Source organism: Lytechinus pictus, chromosome 16 (genome assembly GCF_037042905.1).
Source record: "Lytechinus pictus isolate F3 Inbred chromosome 16, Lp3.0, whole genome shotgun sequence".
Lineage (NCBI taxonomy): Eukaryota > Metazoa > Echinodermata > Echinoidea > Temnopleuroida > Toxopneustidae > Lytechinus > Lytechinus pictus.
This window is the reverse complement of record NC_087260.1, coordinates 18,124,984-18,144,022: the sequence shown is the minus strand read 5'-3', so window position 1 is coordinate 18,144,022 and position 19,039 is coordinate 18,124,984. Positions and strand designations below refer to the sequence as shown.

At 35.7% G+C, this 19,039-nt stretch overlaps 1 protein-coding gene across 1 annotated transcript in view; it reads right to left on the bottom strand.

Moving 5' to 3' along the window:
• LOC129279333 (dedicator of cytokinesis protein 9-like) overlaps positions 1-19,039 on the bottom strand; it is a 56,762-nt gene that overhangs the window by 12,811 nt on the left and 24,912 nt on the right. The window contains exons 9-20 of the mRNA XM_064111367.1: positions 15,976-16,110; positions 14,578-14,865; positions 13,250-13,316; positions 12,791-12,844; positions 8,987-9,093; positions 7,854-7,969; positions 6,525-6,662; positions 4,088-4,144; positions 3,357-3,482; positions 2,621-2,725; positions 2,083-2,298; positions 974-1,141 (exon numbers count right to left, since the gene is read on the bottom strand). Of these exons, the coding sequence (XP_063967437.1) occupies positions 974-1,141; positions 2,083-2,298; positions 2,621-2,725; positions 3,357-3,482; positions 4,088-4,144; positions 6,525-6,662; positions 7,854-7,969; positions 8,987-9,093; positions 12,791-12,844; positions 13,250-13,316; positions 14,578-14,865; positions 15,976-16,110 (1,577 nt within the window). The remainder of the gene's footprint in view (positions 1-973; positions 1,142-2,082; positions 2,299-2,620; positions 2,726-3,356; positions 3,483-4,087; positions 4,145-6,524; positions 6,663-7,853; positions 7,970-8,986; positions 9,094-12,790; positions 12,845-13,249; positions 13,317-14,577; positions 14,866-15,975; positions 16,111-19,039) is intronic.

Below are 19,039 nucleotides of genomic sequence, written 5' to 3'. Positions count from 1 at the left end.
ACCATCATCACTTGGTCTAATACTCACTGGCCCGTATTCTGAAGTCAGGTTTAACTTAGACCATGGTCTAACTCTGTGCTAAAATTATGGGAAGCCAAAAATTCTGTTTATATTGTATATCTCTTATGTTTACTATTTTGTTTCCTGTTGCTTTCATAATAAAGAAAAATACTTCAAAATACTTCAGTTATCATTCTCAGACAATTATGAACGATTTGAGTGTCAAATGAGTTAATAAATTGAATGTGTACTGTTAGGGATTTGTGCCCCAACTGGCTCTCCATAGTTAAACCACAACTTTAAACCAGGGTTTAATTTAAACCCGAGTTCAGAATACGGGCCACTAAGTTTAACTGTATTAAAGTCTGATGCCCAAATGTTCTAATGTACGTGCACTTCATCACCTACAATATCTCATTATTTTTTTGTCAAATGAAAATTTAATTCAATTGTTGTTAGACCAAGTGGATACTAGATATAATGGGGATAGCCTTGCTGGAATTTATAGAGCATTCCCAGATGCAGTCATGTTGGAGGATAAACAACAAAAACATATCCGTCAGTCTGTGATAAATCTTCCTTTTTTCAGTCTGACGTACAGGTTTCTCATTATCATGCCCTCCATGTGACATCATCTGAAACTACTATAGAAAAGATCTTAAATGGGAAATATAGCAGATAGACCAAACAGAAGGCACATGTAGTCAAAGTGGTTCTGGACCCATAATAATAATAATAACGTCATACATGTATTTTACCCAGGGAAGCCACTTCAGTTCTGAAAACTGTTCTTCCAGCGGGCCCTGCTTAACATGATGTTATTATTACCCCGGCTTCAGCACAGCTACCTTGATCGGGCGCTCAAGCATTCGAGGAATTTCTTCCTACCGGGTACCCATTCACCTCACCTGGGTCAAGTGCAGCACAGTGTGGGTAAATTTCTTGCTGAAGGAATTGCCACCCAAGTACTAACCTCAGTGTACTGGACATCTTGCATTCCCGTATCGCTCTTGATGCCCTTCTCCTCTCCTTCAATGTTTGGTGAGATGTTCCGGAAGGCCTGGACACCTTGAGGATAGGTCCCCTTCCGCTTGAGGTACTCTGCGATCAACGCTGCTATGTGGATGTAACAGTGGGCAGCCTACACGACAGCAAACAATCAAAAATCACTCTTTCAATATACCCCCCATTAAAAATAATAATATATAGCATTTATGAGGCGCTGACTACCTAGTTACTTATTCAATGGCGCACTATATATATATTACCCCAGATTTATGATAACACAGGATCCTTCTTACTTCAGATGGGGAATCTCGACCCCCATATTAAAACCCCTAGTACCAGGGGGCCATTTCATTAAGCTGTTTGTAAGTTAAGAGCGACCTTAAGAACGAATGGTGTACCTTTCTTACGCGCTAAACCATCACCAATGGTGTATACCATTTACCAAAAGAAAGGTTCACCAGTCATTCTTAAAGTCGCTCTTATCTTACAAACAGCTTTATGAAACACCCACCGAGTCTTATCAAACAATGTATTGCATCTTCACACCACAGATGGTGATTTGGGATTACTGATGCAATCCTCATCATCTTTATGTGTGTAAAAACAAAATCATACTCTTACTGCCTGAATAGAAATGTGAAGGAGGAAACATATATTTTACCCATTTCAAAAGCCTGTCTAGAAATCAATCACAAAATAGATGATGATGATGACCAACATTAAACTGATGAAGAAGTCACATTAAAGGTTCACTTCAGGTAAAGGGACTCCTATTGATTTATGGTCCTGCCACAGAGGGAGCCAGTCAGTAGAGCAAGAGTTTTAGAATCCGGTGACCCAGGTTCGATTCATACTTGGTGTGCTAGTGCAATTTGGAAAGGCATTAATCCACATTACCAGGTCCCTCAGAGAGTACATTAAGCCATCGGTCCTCAGGTTGCTTGCTTACAAGCATTCATGCTTTTTTGGCAATCAGGAAAAAAAAATCACTACCATTAAACATTTACAAATTCCCAAATTTAACAAATATTAGTTTTCAAATTCAAAAATTAACAATTTAGGTTGGAGATTTACCTCCGAATAGTTGCCATTGTCTATGTGTATCCTAGCCATACTGTCCAGCCACGTCCGTCTGAGCTCTGGGGTGCTGGCGTACGACTTGGCAAGCTTGTACTGGAGATCTACCAGCATCTCTGGGTCCTTCTCGTGCTCCTTCATCTGGGCCGTTGCCATGAGAACCGTGCGGATCTTCTTGGTGAGGTCCTTGACTTGAGATGGGAAGGCAGTGTGCTGGAGGAGAGACAGAAAGAGAGATAGAAAAGATAATAGAAAGAGAAATTAATTTTTTTTTCTAATGTTTTTCCACATTTTCAAGAAAAAATGGAATGCACAAAACAATAAAATTCCCACTGGTCTATTATAGTACAAGGTTCGACATGGACTTTGCAATTGATTAAATAATTGATCAATTCATTGATCTAACCAGATATGGGGCTCTGACCTTTGTCAAACTGCTATGAGAAGCTCAAACAATCTTCTTCGATTCTTTTATAGTATTTTGTTGAAAAAATTCTAGATTTTTTGTAGTACAATTATAAGAATATAAATATACCTGCATTCCCTTGTCACTGTTGGCATAGTTGTTGATGGTTGCTAAGGACTCTTGAAAGTGGGAGCTGTTTGCCTCTCCTATTAACTGCGCTACAGAAATGATGACCTAGAAAATAGCATTCAGAAAATTTTAATTGACACATTGCAATACAAATCAGCATAATAGATTTGTTGTAACTATCATAAATCATTAATTTCGTCAGCAACATCACCAAAATCTCGATCACCATTATGATGATGATCATCAATATCACCATCATCTCCATCATTGCCATTATTATCATCATCATCATCACCATCACCATTATTATCATCACCATCATCATCATTTTCATCATCATCATCATCACCACCACCACCATCATCACCATCATCATCACCATCATCATCATCATCATCATCAACATCATCATCATCAACATCATCATCATCATCATCATCATCATCATCATCATCACCACCACCACCACCACCACTATCATCAATCATCATAATTACCACCATCAGAATCAGAACCTAAACTTCTCCTCTCCCCCCCCCCCCCCACTTATTCCTCATTCCGTTTCTTCTCATCCTCTTCATTCTACCCCTCCATCGTTCATCCTACATCCCAACTTCCTTCCTCCCTCTTCCACTATTGGCCTCCTCCACTTTCCTCCTACCCCTCCTCCTCCTTCATCCCAGCCTTTTCCCATCTCTCTCCCTCCCATTCTTCTCCTCCTCCTCTTCCTCCTTACCTGTAAATGTACTCTGACAAAGTCTTTCCTCTGAGTAAACTCAAAATTACTTCTCATTAGAAGGTACAGAAGAGCACAAGCCTCATTCCTCGTCGAGACCAGTTTGGAATTTAGGTTCTTCAGAAGCTGTGTTGAACAGAGATGACAAAAGAGACTCAAGTTATGCTGATAATTCAAGACTCAGTTTCATACACAACAAAGAAATGTAGGGTTTATTGTTTCTTGTAAGAAAAAAAGTTCTTCAAATATCAGAACACCACCCTTTCTATTATATAGCATTGCTAGAATTTATTTGTTAAAATATAACATCTGTGGGGGCAATAAATTATGCATTACAGTGAAAGCTCTTTTGAAAAAATTATTAGATTTCATTGATATAATATGATATTTTCATATATAAAAAATCTCAATAATCAATGTTTTTATCCCTTTCCTTGGACACAGGATTCAATATGCTTTTGTGTTAAACAGATTATTCTATTGAACAAGACAGGTCCGTAACACAAAGCTTAGCAATGATCGTAGAACATTTTTCTACAATTGATTCCAATGGCTACAATGTACAATCAATCGTGAAAATCAAGCGTATGATCAATTGCTAACCTTTGTGTAATGGGACCCTGATCTTTTATATAAGAATATGAGAGTAAAATCTTTATATATCTTTACATATATAAAATCTTTATCTTTATATAAGAATATGAGAGTAAAATATGATACATATTACGTACTGCAAGGCAAAGGTCTCCACACAGGTTCGCTGTTCCTTTGAACAGAGGCACAGGGAACTATTTCAAAATGAAAAAAAAAACATAACCATGAATTTAAGAAAACAGTACAAACAAATCACAGACAAATGTTTAGCTTAGCTGTAAAAGCATTATTTAGAGGCACAGGGAACTGCTAAAAGAGTAAAAAAAAAAAAAAAAAAAATATGTAAAGACGCATGTTTATATGCTGAACAAAATTCTGCACCGTTCTTCTGGTATGAAGTGTTTAGATACATGTACATGTATGAATACACTGTCGATACAGTATTTCACACCACTTTTGCAAATAAACACATACCATACTTTTCGAGTCTTGACATAGCGTCTAAATTTGCGCGAGAGAGTTCATGAAATAAAAATGATTCCAATGTGGTGTAATGACTCGTGTCTATTATGCTTTTGCACAGAAATTAAAAATCACTACGCACGCCCTAACTACATGTACATCTACCGCCCTTCTGCAAGCTTGGCAATGATAATGGTTAAAAATGCTACATGTATATGTCAAATTTTCTTTGGAGATTTTGAATAAAGTCATGACAGTTGTCTCGTACAGGAGTAAGATGCTCAGTCATCTTCATGAAATATCCAAGGCTAAATGAAAGTATTAGCCATTCATGTAGCAAGAGCAGTCATCGGCCAATGAGATGAAGGGGAAGAAGATGATAGATAGAGGATAGGACAATCATTCAGGCACTGAGATCAAGATAGAGAGAGAGAGGGAGACAGTAGAAGAAAAACAGAGGCAGTGAGAAAGGGTAAGAGAGACAGATAATGAGAGACAGATAGACAAAGAGAGTGAGAGACAGAAAAAGACGGAAGCAGAGCGGGAGAGAAAGACAGAGAAAGAGAAAAGAGACAGAAAGACAGAGACAGACATACAAACGAACCAACAGACAAAGACAGACAGGCAGAGACAGACAAACAGACAAAGTCTAAGACACAGAGAAAAAGATACAAAGAGAGAGATACAGAGACAGGCAAGCAAACAGAGACAGAGAAAAACAAAGAGTGACAGACATTCAGACACAAGACAGCCATTCACAGGAGTGTGTGCAACTTTGTGCAGATTCAAAGCTTTCTAACAATAGAATAGAATGATACTCTAATATGTTACCTGTTTACATGCATTTCAATTCAGCATCGAGTCTCATTTGATTTAGATGTTAATCTTTACTTGATTATGTGATATTTATATATTGTCACTCAGTCAATAACAAGATTTACAAGACACACTTTTGGAATGCAAATAAGGAAAATTGCTATTTGTTACGCTATCACTCAAAACTTGATGGCAATCAAAAATATTTTATTGTATAATTAAGTAATTTTTTCTATAAAGAAATACACTGAAAGTAGTTTGCATAATTAATTTGAGCAACTATACCCCCCTCCCCTCCTTCCTAAAAATATTACAGAAGAAAGTGATTTGTAATTTTGGTAAATTCTTCTTTGCAAATAGCTCCCCTTTCTATCAAAACATATAAGTTATAACATACATGTAATTGTAAAACAAAAGCTGTAGTGCACATGAATTGTGATATGACATGTTTTAACAAGAAAGAGAAAAAAATGAAGTGAAGACAAAGCAAGAAATGTTCATTCCGCAACACGATTCCATAGCTATGCTTGAGGTCAAAGGTCAGCACGATGCTTACACACCGGATACGACTGATTGGGAGAATAAAAATAGGGGTCGTTGTCCTCCTCCACGCCGAAGAACACCCGATGATGGCGATGATGATACCGATGGTGGTGGTGGTGTCGAGGGGGGATGATGTAAAGATCGTCATCGAATTCATCCCAATCTGACTATAAAAGTTTGATTTAATTTTCAAGAGTGCATAACCGGGTTTCTATCTTGACAAAAGTTCTTTCAGGAAGACTGCCCAAAAGACACACAATGTACGCAATAGTGTATTTTTGACGACACTTAACGGGAAGCTGAAATTGTTCTTATCAATGTGTTTCATAAAAATATAATTATCAAAGATGAGTATACAAATCAATACAGACCTTTAAAGAAATGGATATTGATCAAATGCTTCATTACATAACTTGACAAACACATACATCATGAACAATTACATGTACAGTACTGTACAAAAAAATAAAATAAAAACAGGAATTTCTTTATGAAGCTACTTTTTATTTATACAAGACTGGAACATATTCTTGGATGCTAAATTAGATTCTAATTCATTTTAATTCCCACCAGCAATGATGAAAAATAAAAAACAAATAATAATAAGTGAATAATAGTATGCAGCACTTAACAACATATGTATTAAGCGCTATATAAATATTGCATATTATTATTACAAATAAATAAATAAAAATATGAAGAATAACATGATTAGTTTTTTCCAATTAAAGAACAAACAAACAAGATTCTCACCCTGTTGAGGAAGAGCCGTAGAGAACTAAACACATTCTTGAGCGTTGACTCAGACTGTCCCGTATGTAGGAAACTGATGAATATATCAATCACTTTCCTCATTAGCGGATTGTTACCATCACTACTGTCCATTGCAGTCTGCAAGCAAAAGAAAAAAATTGAAAACCTTGACCAATACACATATTTCCAAAGGTATTTACATTTGTTAGAAGGGTCCCTGGCTCTGGCTCAATTAACAATTTATTAGGCATGATAGCTCAGTTGGTAGAGAAGGGATTTCGAATTATGGTGGCCCTGCTTTGATTCCCACTTCGTGCCGTTTAATGCATTGTGGAGGTGTCGTGGTGTAGTAGTTCAGTCACTTATTGTACCAAGGGTCGAGGGTTCGAATCCCACCCGGCGCTAATGTCCTTTGGCAAGGCACTTATCTACGTTTGTCACTCTCCACCCAGGTGTTACATGGGTACCTGGTAGGAAGTGAAATTCAATGCGATTAGATTAGCACGTGTGCACCGATAAACGGTTGCCTAGCCAGGATGCTCCCCAGGGAGTGGAGATAGTGCACTTTATGTGTGGAACAGTGATGGATCCTATGACTAAGGTAATGATAATTACAATGTAAAGTGCTCAGAAACCAAAGATATGAAGCGCTATATAAATGTAACTATTATTATTATTATCATTATTAGGCATTGATCCTCATTACCAGTTCCCTCGTACAGGAACACAAGCCTTCGGTCCTCTGGTTGCTTGCCTTACAGGCATTCGAGTAAAAAAAAAATCACCTCCATCACCCATCCAATAAATACTTGCCATTGCTTGATGTCTAGGAGTTACATGATTCAGCGGGTCCATGACATTTGCTCCGGCGACAATTGCTCCACTGTAAATTCTACACACTAATGGAATGGCCAACTTCAACCCTGGATTTAACATTATACCCCACCCTAAACCTAACATAAAACCCTATTGCAACCCATACCCTAACCCTATATCTTAGACGAAATAAAGCCTGGAGCATTTGTCGCAGAAGTAAATGTCGTGCCAACTCTATATTTGAAGTTAAACACACCCTCATCAACGATACTACACATGGCTTTTAAACTTTTCAATTTGTTTTGACAATTTTTTTTTACCTTGTCATTTGGGAACCAAAATGGTATAAAGTGCAACACACTTTCATCCAAGCTAGTAAACAGGTCATCAAACTTTCTCAATTTGTTTTGACAATTTTTTTTAACCTTCTCCATCAAGAACCAAGATGGTATAAAGTGCAACACACTTTCATCCAAGATAGTACACAGGTCATCAAACTTTTTTCATACTAACCTTGAAGTTTGTACAGTAGAGACCCAGAACATCCAAGATAATCATACCACACTCTACAGCTAGATTAGCTTCTTGACTGATCCTCTGACTAGCATCGGATTCTGTCAATGCAGCAACTGAAGTATGGCAAATAGAAAAAACAAATATACAGTGTAGTTCAGTCGGTAGAGCTGGGCTCTCTGATTCCGGTGACCCGGGTTCGATTCCCACTTGGTGCGCTAGGGGCCTTTGGTAAGGCATTTATCCTCATTACCAGGTCCCTCGGAGAGGCCCTTAAGCTGTCGTCCTCTGGTCCTCAAGCATTCATGCTTTCTTAGCAATCAGGTAAAAAAATGACCACCATTTACCAAATATAATTGGGACAGCATCCACTAGTGTCTGGCATTTGAAGGCATAAACCAATGCATCTTACTAAAAGTCTGTACCACATCTTACTATAATACTAGTGCTTGTGTCTTTCACAGCAACTTTCTCACATTGCCATTGTTAATATCTATTTCATGCAGGACTCCTGCGTGAATGATGCCACTCTGACTTTAGGGTAAGATGCCTACATGTATGTTCGGTGATTCTGCCTCACAGACTTGTTGATTTATTCATGGTGAAATAGTTACATTTTCATAACTTAAGGCTATATAAAATCATTCAAGAGCAACACTTGAGTTTTCAGTACAGTTGCCTATTAAAAAAATACCACCTTGCTATACTTGGAACCCCCCCCCCTTTCCTCAGAGAAACAATCATGGTTTAAGGTCTTCAAGGGGCAAGAATACTCTACAACCATTCATAACAAAAAGAATAACCTATCAAATTTTATTGTAGAGCCCCCCACATCACTAATAAAATACACCAGGGGGGCTGGACGGCGGTTGGATTGATTGTCTGTACCTATTTTTATTATAAAGTCAAAAAGGGGGTTTTCAGCAGCTTCTTTTTGCCTATTTTTATTAGACAGTTATTTTTTACAATGCTAATTGTTTTTAATTATTGACATTATTTATCAACCTCTTTTCATTTCAGATACATAAACTGTAAAAGGAAAATGAAGTAATTAAGAAAACTAATGTACACGACACTGCCAGATTAAAGAAGAAAAGCTTATCAAATAATTGATTGTCCTAACATGCACTTACCCAGAGGTAGATCTCCAACTTCGACCAGTGACCTGGTCTGGGGCAGTCTCTTGAGGGCAACAGGCAGGGTTCGGCTTCGCTCACTGGTCGATGTTTTTTCACGAAGTCTGAAAAGGAATAAGCAAAAGTCTTGTTTCACTTTTCAATATTTGTTCATGTTGAAAGCCTTCATTGCAATTTATGAGCATTATAATAGAGAAAGGACAGCTGTTCATGAAATCAAGCTATGCAGTACATTTGCAGTATAAGCTACATGTAAATATGCCATCGTTATTCACAAGACATACATGTAAGCAAAAGAGCAAACAAGTACATTGAATTTTCACATTATAGCCCATATTTTTAAATTTTCTTTATTTTGTTTATATCAAATACATTGTACATATCATTTTATTGGTTTCTAACATTAATCTAAACTTGTGGGGGTATAAAAGAGCACATGTAATCCAATTTTGTTTAACTGTGCACAAGAAAAATGAATACTTACAAATTTAATTCTTTGCTTAAAAGGTACATTTAAACTTAAATGGTTTAAATTTCCCTGTGAGCAACCTGGCATAGAAGCTCTTTAAACTACATGTGCAGAAATAATTAAATCTAGACAAAAAATTCATTTAAAGTATTATTTCTTTATGGACGGGTGGGGGTTACATGTAAGTATCAATTTACTTCTGATCTGACAGTTCACAATTCTTGCAATAAACATGGCAGAAAAAAGTGAAATGCAAGATTGAAAAGAACATTTAACGACATTATCAATTCTTCAAAGCAAAGCAACCATTTGAAAAGAATCTACAAAAATGCATATTTGCATCAGTTAGTAACTTCACAAGACCAGAACATCAATGGCATTCTATAGTTTTCTCTTTTTTTTCAAAGATGAAGACGACAGTGACGAGAGATCGATCACAATGAAAAGAAATGTAGACTTTAAAATAAAAAGCTGAAACAGGTCATTCTAATGTAATCAAGGTACATCTGCAGATAGACAAAGACAGAGATGAATGGACAAAAAGATCAAATTAGATGGAAAGGTGGGAGAATACAAAGCTGATGTCAAATTTACAAACTTTCAAGAACTTATCAAAGAAATTGGGGCAGATAATAGGGGCCAACCGCTCCACAGGTTGCAAGGAGAGGTAAATCATCTTTTTTTCCCTAAAATATTCAAAACAACTTTGATCACTTTTCACTACAGCTTTATATACAAATCAATGATTTTATCCCCCAAAAGAACTAAAAATGGAAAAGGTGGCAACAAATTTACATTATCATAAGATTACTCAAAGAATAGTTAAATAATTGTATTATGATGTATCATCAATAGGATTAAAATTGCATAGCCGAAAATACCATATCGTGCGGGGCATATTAGGATAGACAAAGGGATGGTAGATTTGGAAGAAAGGAAAAATGGAAAGACAATGCAAAAAGAAAGAGAGAGAGAAAAGAGACACAATATACAGATATACAAACAGGCAGTCACAGACTCTCTTCTAAAGAGAGATATGTTAAGAGACAGAGAGAGAAAGAGAGAGAAATAATATGCAAAAACCTCTCTTGAACATAGATACATGTAGAAAGATGAAAAACATGATGCTTTTTTAGGAGGCACAAAACACTACACCAAAAGGAGGCTCTATTTCAGAAAGCATCTATATGTATGCTATGGGCAGGCAGAGAATCAAGTCGCAAATCCGTATAATATGCAGGATCGGCAAATTCGGGTCAAAGGTCAAGGGTCAGAGGTCAAAGAGCATGAACCAGATGCACATCATGCAAATCACCTTTTTCTTTTTTAAATGTTTTTAATGGAAATTTAGTCAAAAGGATAAGGGTGGGTAGGGGCTCGGGCTACTCAAGCTAGTTTCTAACACGGCACTTTCTCTTACCGGTTTTCATCCACAGGGGATAGTGGGGTCCGTCAGAGGGGTACAAAGACACACCCCCCGAGCAGAAGGACAGAGAGCAGCAGGCGACCGAGTGAAAGATTTTATACCAAGATGGGATGGGGGGAGGGAGGGAGGGTATACAAGGGATGGGGGCGGGGCAAGATAAGAAAGTCAGATAACAGAGATGAGCTCAAATTCAATGAACATATTTGAAGAACTCTTAAATCTATGTTTGTGTCTATTTTGGCTATCCACAGGCCTACACTGTACATCATTTTTTTCAACTTGAATGCACTTTATAAGTAGAGTATGATGATATAGAAAATATATCCCACAATCCCAAAGAAGAGTGATTTTGGACAATTTGCTTCTCTAAAGCTCATGAAATAAATGAGTGTATAAAATTAAATTAAAGCAATGAATGATTTTCATCCACTAAAGTGAATGAAAATACAGACTGTTACAGTACCTGCAGAAGAATGCCACCTTATTATAAACATGTATTCATGGGATTTCAAAGAAAGAAATCCATTCTAAATCACAACTCATTCTTAAAACACAAACAGAAATTTATCAAAAACCTGGATATTCATACAAGTAAAATATTTATTTTTTAATGATGAATGCTCTGAATGTCTACGCTATACCCATAATTACTAATTTCATAATTAAGATATTGTCAATGAATACAATAATAGCATCATGCTACATTCTATAATCCAATATTCAATACTATATGTCACTAATTCTAAATCACTTTATACATACATCATATTTTTTTCAAAAGTTTCATTCTATACAATGTACATGCATATGAGCATGATTGCAGATCGTGGCAAAGTGAAGATATTTTCAGAAACTTTAAAATATACAGTTAAGTCAAGTATTGGCAAAATTACAAAGCAGTTTGAAGTCATATGAACCTCCTTTCTTTGAAAATGAAATGGATGGATACCACTTTACAGTGCACAATGCAATAGATGAGTGCAAGAGTGAATTTTCAATCCTTCTCGAATGGACCACCATGTACAGGCTTTCATTCTTTTTTAAGTCGAAATAATTCAGAATGAACAAGTCAATTCCTTACCCGAATAATTTGTATATGTTCCGTCTATTACAAAGGCATAAACCAGTTTAGTATCAAAATTAAATATGGTAAGTTACATATATTGGCATCTGTATTTGATAATGGAATTCAGGTGATTGCGATTGAATGGCAAGGATCTCAAATTATATTAAAGGGTACAGTGTATATTTTTTTTCACAAATTACCAGAGTCAATATCAGTATGAAGTTAGACATACAACAAAAGCAAAATATACAGAGAGGAGTAACAAAAAAAAATTCACAAATGGTAAATGAAAATTGAGCATTGGATCGACTACAACTGTAAAATAGCCCTGAATTTCCACTTCAGGGGAGAGTTTCATGAAACCAGTAGCCAGTGATTTATTCACTATCAGTTATAAGCTACTGAAATCCTTGCATCTGACTGGCTGAGAGCAAAATTGTCATTGAAATTCACTGACAAGATGCTTCATGAAACGATCCCAGAGAGTTTGCATGACGATTCAAAATTTTGCCCAACAGTTGTAGGTTCTGCATTTTTAATCTTCATATCAAATGTTTTCCTAAACATTTCATTCCAAAATGCTGCAGTCACATTTCCCCTACGGCGGTCATACAGCAAGTCGTTTTAGTCATTTTCATTCAAACCACTTTATATGTAGCTGGTACAAAAAATGTTAAAACAGCCCTCTTCGACTTGCCGTATGGCCGCCGTAGGAGAAATGTGACTGCCCCATTAGATTAAATTACTAAAACAGTACATGTAAGTCTCATTTCCCCTACTCATGCAGGATGAAGTACATGTACATGTAGGAAGGGAATTCTATATTTCAAAATGACTTACTTGCTTTGCATGATGATCTTTTTGCCTACGTATCGGAAATGTTGAAGACAGAGCCTACAAATAGAAAATAAAAATTAACTTTATAAAGACAGATGATGTATCAACGGCAAAGCTGCAATTAACTATTAAAGTTTATAATTAATTTCGGAACCTAAAATGGACTTCTGATTAATTTCAATACTTGTCATTAACTTAAGTATCTAAGATGGATTTGTTATTAATTTCAATAAACTGAATTTGGAAACGAAACTGGACTGCTAATTGCAAAGCAGTCTGAAATTGATTTGCAATTAATTCCAATATTTTGATGCCAGTCTGCTTTTTCACAAACTTAGCTAAAGGGAGCTGACTTGCATTGAATTAAAGCCATGTATGAAGTAAAGATACCATTGCATAATCAAGGGACTTATCATTATCATTGATATAATCCAATGAAATAAAATTGATCTGAATACTTACTCTAGTACATCGAACAATTTAAGCTGATCGTCCTCAGAACTTTGACTCCACCAGCCGAGAAGTACTTCTACAAAAATGCATACAAAAAGCGATACAAACAAAAATAGTAATAAGATTTACAAAGAGCTAATGGTACTAGCCAGAAATAGGAAAGTAAATAAGAAAATGTAATATGTACATGTCTTCACCCTAACCCTTTTACTGGTCTTTTGCTGTATGTATGGTTGTAAATTTTGAAGTAAAAATAAACATACTGGCCCGTATTCTGAAGTCAGGTTTAACGTAGACCATGGTCTTACTCTGTGCTAAAATCATGGGGGAGCCAAAAATTCGAAATTTCTATCTATATTGAATATTTCTTATGTTTAATATTTTGTATTCATAATGAAGAATAATGAACAACATACTTCAATTGTCATTCCCAGACAATTATGAACAATTTGAGTGTCATATGAGTTAATAAAATGGATGTGTACTGTTAGTGATTTGTGCCTCAATTGGCTATAACCATAACTTTAAACCAGGGTTTAATTTAAACCCGAGTTCAGAATACGGGGCCAAAGACTGGCCCATATTCTGAACTCTGGTTTAACTTAATAAACTGTGGTCTAAATTTCTGGTCTAACTATGAGAAGCCTAATATGACATCAATTTCTATAATTAGATGATCAATATATCATCACATTTGTTATTCAAAATCATTAAAAAATTCTTGAAATGATAATTACAATAGACTTCTTCACATTTGAACCATGGAAGCATCCTAGTAAACACATTAAGCATGAAAGTTTAAACATTTTTTTACACTCATAGCTTTCCATAATTTTAGACCAGACTTAGACCATGGTTTAAGTTGAAACAGAGTTCAAAATACGGACCTACGTGTACTATGTTGTTATTCTCATAGCATTATTTTGACCCTTGAATAACTCAGGCCATTTTTACAGAGTGGCGGTTGCCAACATATTCACCAAATACAGATTAATTTAATCACACAGGGAAAAGTGCCCCATAATTAAATTTGCAATGAAATGCTAAAAAAAAGATAATACAAAATTAATTTCAATGAAATATTGAGGATACTCTCTTCGTCAGAATATTGAATATGGGGAAAGTAGCCTGATACATGCATTTCTAAAAAGTGAGGGTAACCATTACATAAAATAAATGAAATAAATAAATTCTTTTGCCGGCACCAAAACCATGAAAAACTTTAAGATCACAAAATGCCTCCATAAAATTATTGTTTTTATAAGCATTTTAATGTTAGTTATGACAGGCCTTAGCTTCTTCAAGTACTTTTTAACCAAGGTTTGAGCAAATCATACCTTCATTGACATTCTTAATGATGTAGAGAAAGGAGATGAGCAAGTCCTTTATCTCGTGGTCTAATAATTTATCATACATGATCGCTGAGGATTTAGACCGCGAGTGGGAACGCGAGACGGACCCATGTCCATCCACACTGGTGGTATCGCTGAGAGAGGTATGCGTGGCGTTTCCGTTGATGTGGATTTGGCCCGGTGACGTGCTCGCGTTGCTACTGAGCGAGCTGCTGGACCCAGTCCGGTCTTTGTCGGTGAGTGGGCGGGGTGTTGAGATCGAGGGCGTGCCACCTGTTTACAGAGGGGGTGGGGGGTGGGTTGGAGAGGGTAGGGTGAAAGAATGGGGTTAATGCTGGTTAATTACAGTAATGCATTGTGTAAAAAAAGGTTTAAAAAAGTACACAAATTGTTCTATAGGACACTAAACATATTAGTCTGAATAGTTAGAATAATCATAGTTTGAATTATCAAAATAATGGAAAAGCATGATTGAATAAATTTGTATATAATCATAATGAAATGGTGTCCCATGTAATTCAATGCATAGTAAAGATAAAAAAAGCAACATGAATGATACCATTATTTAATTTTGGATAGATGAATTTGAACTCATGAATTCAGACAATTTGTTTAAAAAGCATTTTATCAATGATAATAAGATATTGCATGATTAAATATTAACAAATGAAGAGTACCTGATTGATTTATGATTTTTCAAAAGCCCTCTAAGTTTATTCGATACATGTACCTCCATATCTCTTAAAACCCGATAGATCGATCATGCTACAATGATGTTAAGACATTCAGCAATTTATTGTTATTGAAGCGAACAATGCCAACAAAACAAGAATACACTTTTGTATTTACAGAATCTTATTATAATCAATGCATGTGTTTTGAACTGGCAAAAATGTTAATTATTAGAAACTAAAAAGTGAAACAAACTCAGCAGGAATTAGTTAATTTCTCATTTTTGTGATTTTGTTCATGCAGGCTTGCCAATCATGAAATACGTAAAAGAAAATTATGATTTTTTTTTAAATCACAATGTTTTATATATTCACTATTCATTTACAATAAGAATAAATGAAACACATCAAGAATCATACCCCATTGTTTGTATCCTTTTAAAACATTTTGATTAAATCAAAAAAGAGTTTACAAGGTCCGATCATACATAAAGTAACTTTGGCAAACACTCAGAAGTGTGACCTAATTGCAATTTTTATCCATCTTAACATCCATAACAAATCAAAACATGCACTTTACTTTTTCATTAAACCATTTTTGTAATCGACATACACTGACAAACAGGGAGATTAAATTCTAGGCAATTTGAAAACTTTTTTCTAAGCATAATTCTTAACATTTTCTTTTCTGTCCAACCCTTTTCAGACCAACCTGGAATCGCTAAGAAGCCCGTACTGTTATACGGCGAAGCGTTTTTAGAATTGGACAGCGAAGCAAGAGGTTTCTCGCCGGGCCGGGTCGGGCTATGCGACCGCCAGAAAGCGTGGTCGGATTTAATTTGATTCCCTGGATAACCAGACCCCAAAATGACCGGTAATTCGTGCATGAAGAGGTCAAAGGTCGAAGCAAGAGTTGGTTGGCGGATGGATGGATGGATAGACAGTGATTGTGCAGTAAACCAAATGACGAAGAATGTGAGAGATAAATGGAAAATGGAAATAATAAACCATCAAAGAGGAAAAGAAATGCAAGCACAGCAAATCAATCATGCAAGCTACTCAAGGACCATGCAATTCAGGCGATAACCCATCTACTACTGAATACAATAATTCCCACAGGCTTTACATAGGGATCATCTAGTTCCAGGAGGCAATAGGTTAAAACCAATCAATATAATTTCACCTTCAAGTCCTATCAACAATGTGGTATAAATTTCATTACATAACACATCAATCACCCGTAAAAAAAACCACTGCTCTCACTCAAAAACTTCCAAAATTTGATATTTTATACAAGTTATATCACTTTTTGCTGTAATCTATTTCATTCCAACACGTCAGCCTTATATATCTAAATATTTTATTTTCATAGCAAAAATAATGTCTTCTGGCATTTTTCCCAAAATAAGATATAACATAAATATCATATCACAGCAATTTTCTCCAAAATAACATGAATGCAACTTGATGTCTAAGAGTAAGACAATTGTATTAGATAGATGTCGGTACATTTCAATGTACCTAATCATGCAAAAAACAATAAAACAAATACTGAAATGATTATCAAAGCAGAATATTTCAACAGGCCATGCGAAATGGCAAATATATAAATATATTCATAGGTGTAAAGCATGATGTAAAAGCATGCAAGATATCTACAAAGTGAATAAAAACAATTAACACTAACTTAAATTATCTAGCAGACAGAACATATCAATATAAAGATATATAGCGTACTATCCAGTAAGACATAATGTACATTGCACAGGTTCAATATTTTCATTTTCCTTTAAAAGAATGCTGCAGATTTGCAATATTGTCATCAGGAATAATTCTCACCCCCCCCCCCTTTAAATCATCTTTCTCTCTTCCCCTCTCTCTCTCTCTGTCTTCAAATTTTATTGTTTAAAGGCGACCACATACCTTGCGACTGGTCTGCGACCCGATTTCAGAATAAAATGTAGTAGAATTTGATGCTAATATTGAGACCTGGAATACCTTACTGTGTAATGTTCTAAATCATCGTACGAATACCTACATGTATGATCAAATCTGTGAGTGCTATCATCCTTCTTAGAATAAAAGCGAATTTGATATCTAGTCGTAATGACATCATAGCAGTCGTACGATTGGCTACGATTTGAAACTAATTTCGACTTTACTCCAAAAATAAGGGCTTGCAATCTTTCAAAATGGTTATAATATTATTATTTCAATTAATTTTAACCTCAAATAAAATGATATGTTCCATTCACATCTTCAGAAAATGAGCAAAATGCGATTTGTTCCAAAATCGGATCGCGAACAGTCGTAAGGTGTGCGGTGGCCTTAAGGATGAAACGCATTTTTTCTTAAAAATCTACATACTCAATACAATCTGACAAAAAACAGGAGCAAGTTCTTTTTAAAAAGCACATTATGACAATTACAATGTGTAAATATGAATATGAAAATATTAAAATACAAAGCTGAGCAAATATAGCATGCGGATCAGTCTGCAAAATCCATTCCAACCTACATTGGATAAACAGCACTTGATTAGAATTTTAAAAAACAACAACTAAAATAGAAATTGTGGGAATAATCACATATATGCAGGTATGAAACAAACATCCTTTGATTCAAATGTGCAAATAAATTCTGGTTAGTATTTAAGGTTAATATGTTTGAAATACGTGACTGCATTCCGTTTTCTGATGGCATGCACATGGTGTAGAATAGAGGGACTTAAATCACAATGTGGTGTAAATAGGGAATAACATATTAAAAAAACAGAAATTATTAAATATTAAGCTTTTGATACAAAGTAACACATGAAATTATCATTATCCCTCAGATACTAGTAGGCCTATGAGTTTATATTAGAAAATATTTCCAAAGGCATCACACACACACACAAGGCAAGAAATGCTGTACAGTATATAAATCAAAGCACCTAGAACATTTGCAGTATCACATGTGTAAAAACCCATCATTTCATGGTACATGTACAGTGTATGTACGATTTGACATTGAGGTCACGATGCAACTGATCTACATTAGATCTAAAGTTACTCGACACTGCACTGCTGGGAAAAGGGCCGACCTTAAAATGTTATGCTATCGCTGAACCCCATTTGTAATTTTAGATACAAGTTTAGACAAAAATATAGTGAAGGGTGATACAAAACGTTGTCTTGACCATATTTGGAAGTTTATAGGTATATAAATAAGGCCAAAAAGACAGTAAGGGGAGAACTCTCCAATGATGGGTTCAGTGATGATATGACGACACTCTGGAACAAAGTCCATCATGTTACGTAAAAATTTGCTAAAGACACAAAGAAGCAAAATCTAGGACAGGGATCAAACTGTGCATGGTCTCCAATCAATCAGAGAGGGGAGGGGTAGGGGTAAACTCTTGTAACAAGATGAGGGATGGGGGTTCTAATTGCTTCACTCACGGTAACGGGGGGGGGGGGGGCATCTTTACAAGAGGAAAAAAGTTGGGGGTAGGAGAGGTAGTCACCAAAGGATCGAATATTATCAAATATGTGTATTTCCTTGACCATCAAACCTATCTACCCAAAGAATTTTCCCTTTCACCTGAATTTTATTTTTAATAGATCCAGAAAAAAAATATGCTCAATAACAGGAAGTTCTAAGGCAATGACCCGATTGTTAATCTGGCTCAATGGGGGCATAGTACTTGACACTGTACATAAAACTAATGCCAGTATCAAATTTAACAGCAATTCAGAAAAAATGTATTTTACTCAGTTTTTACATTTAAAAAC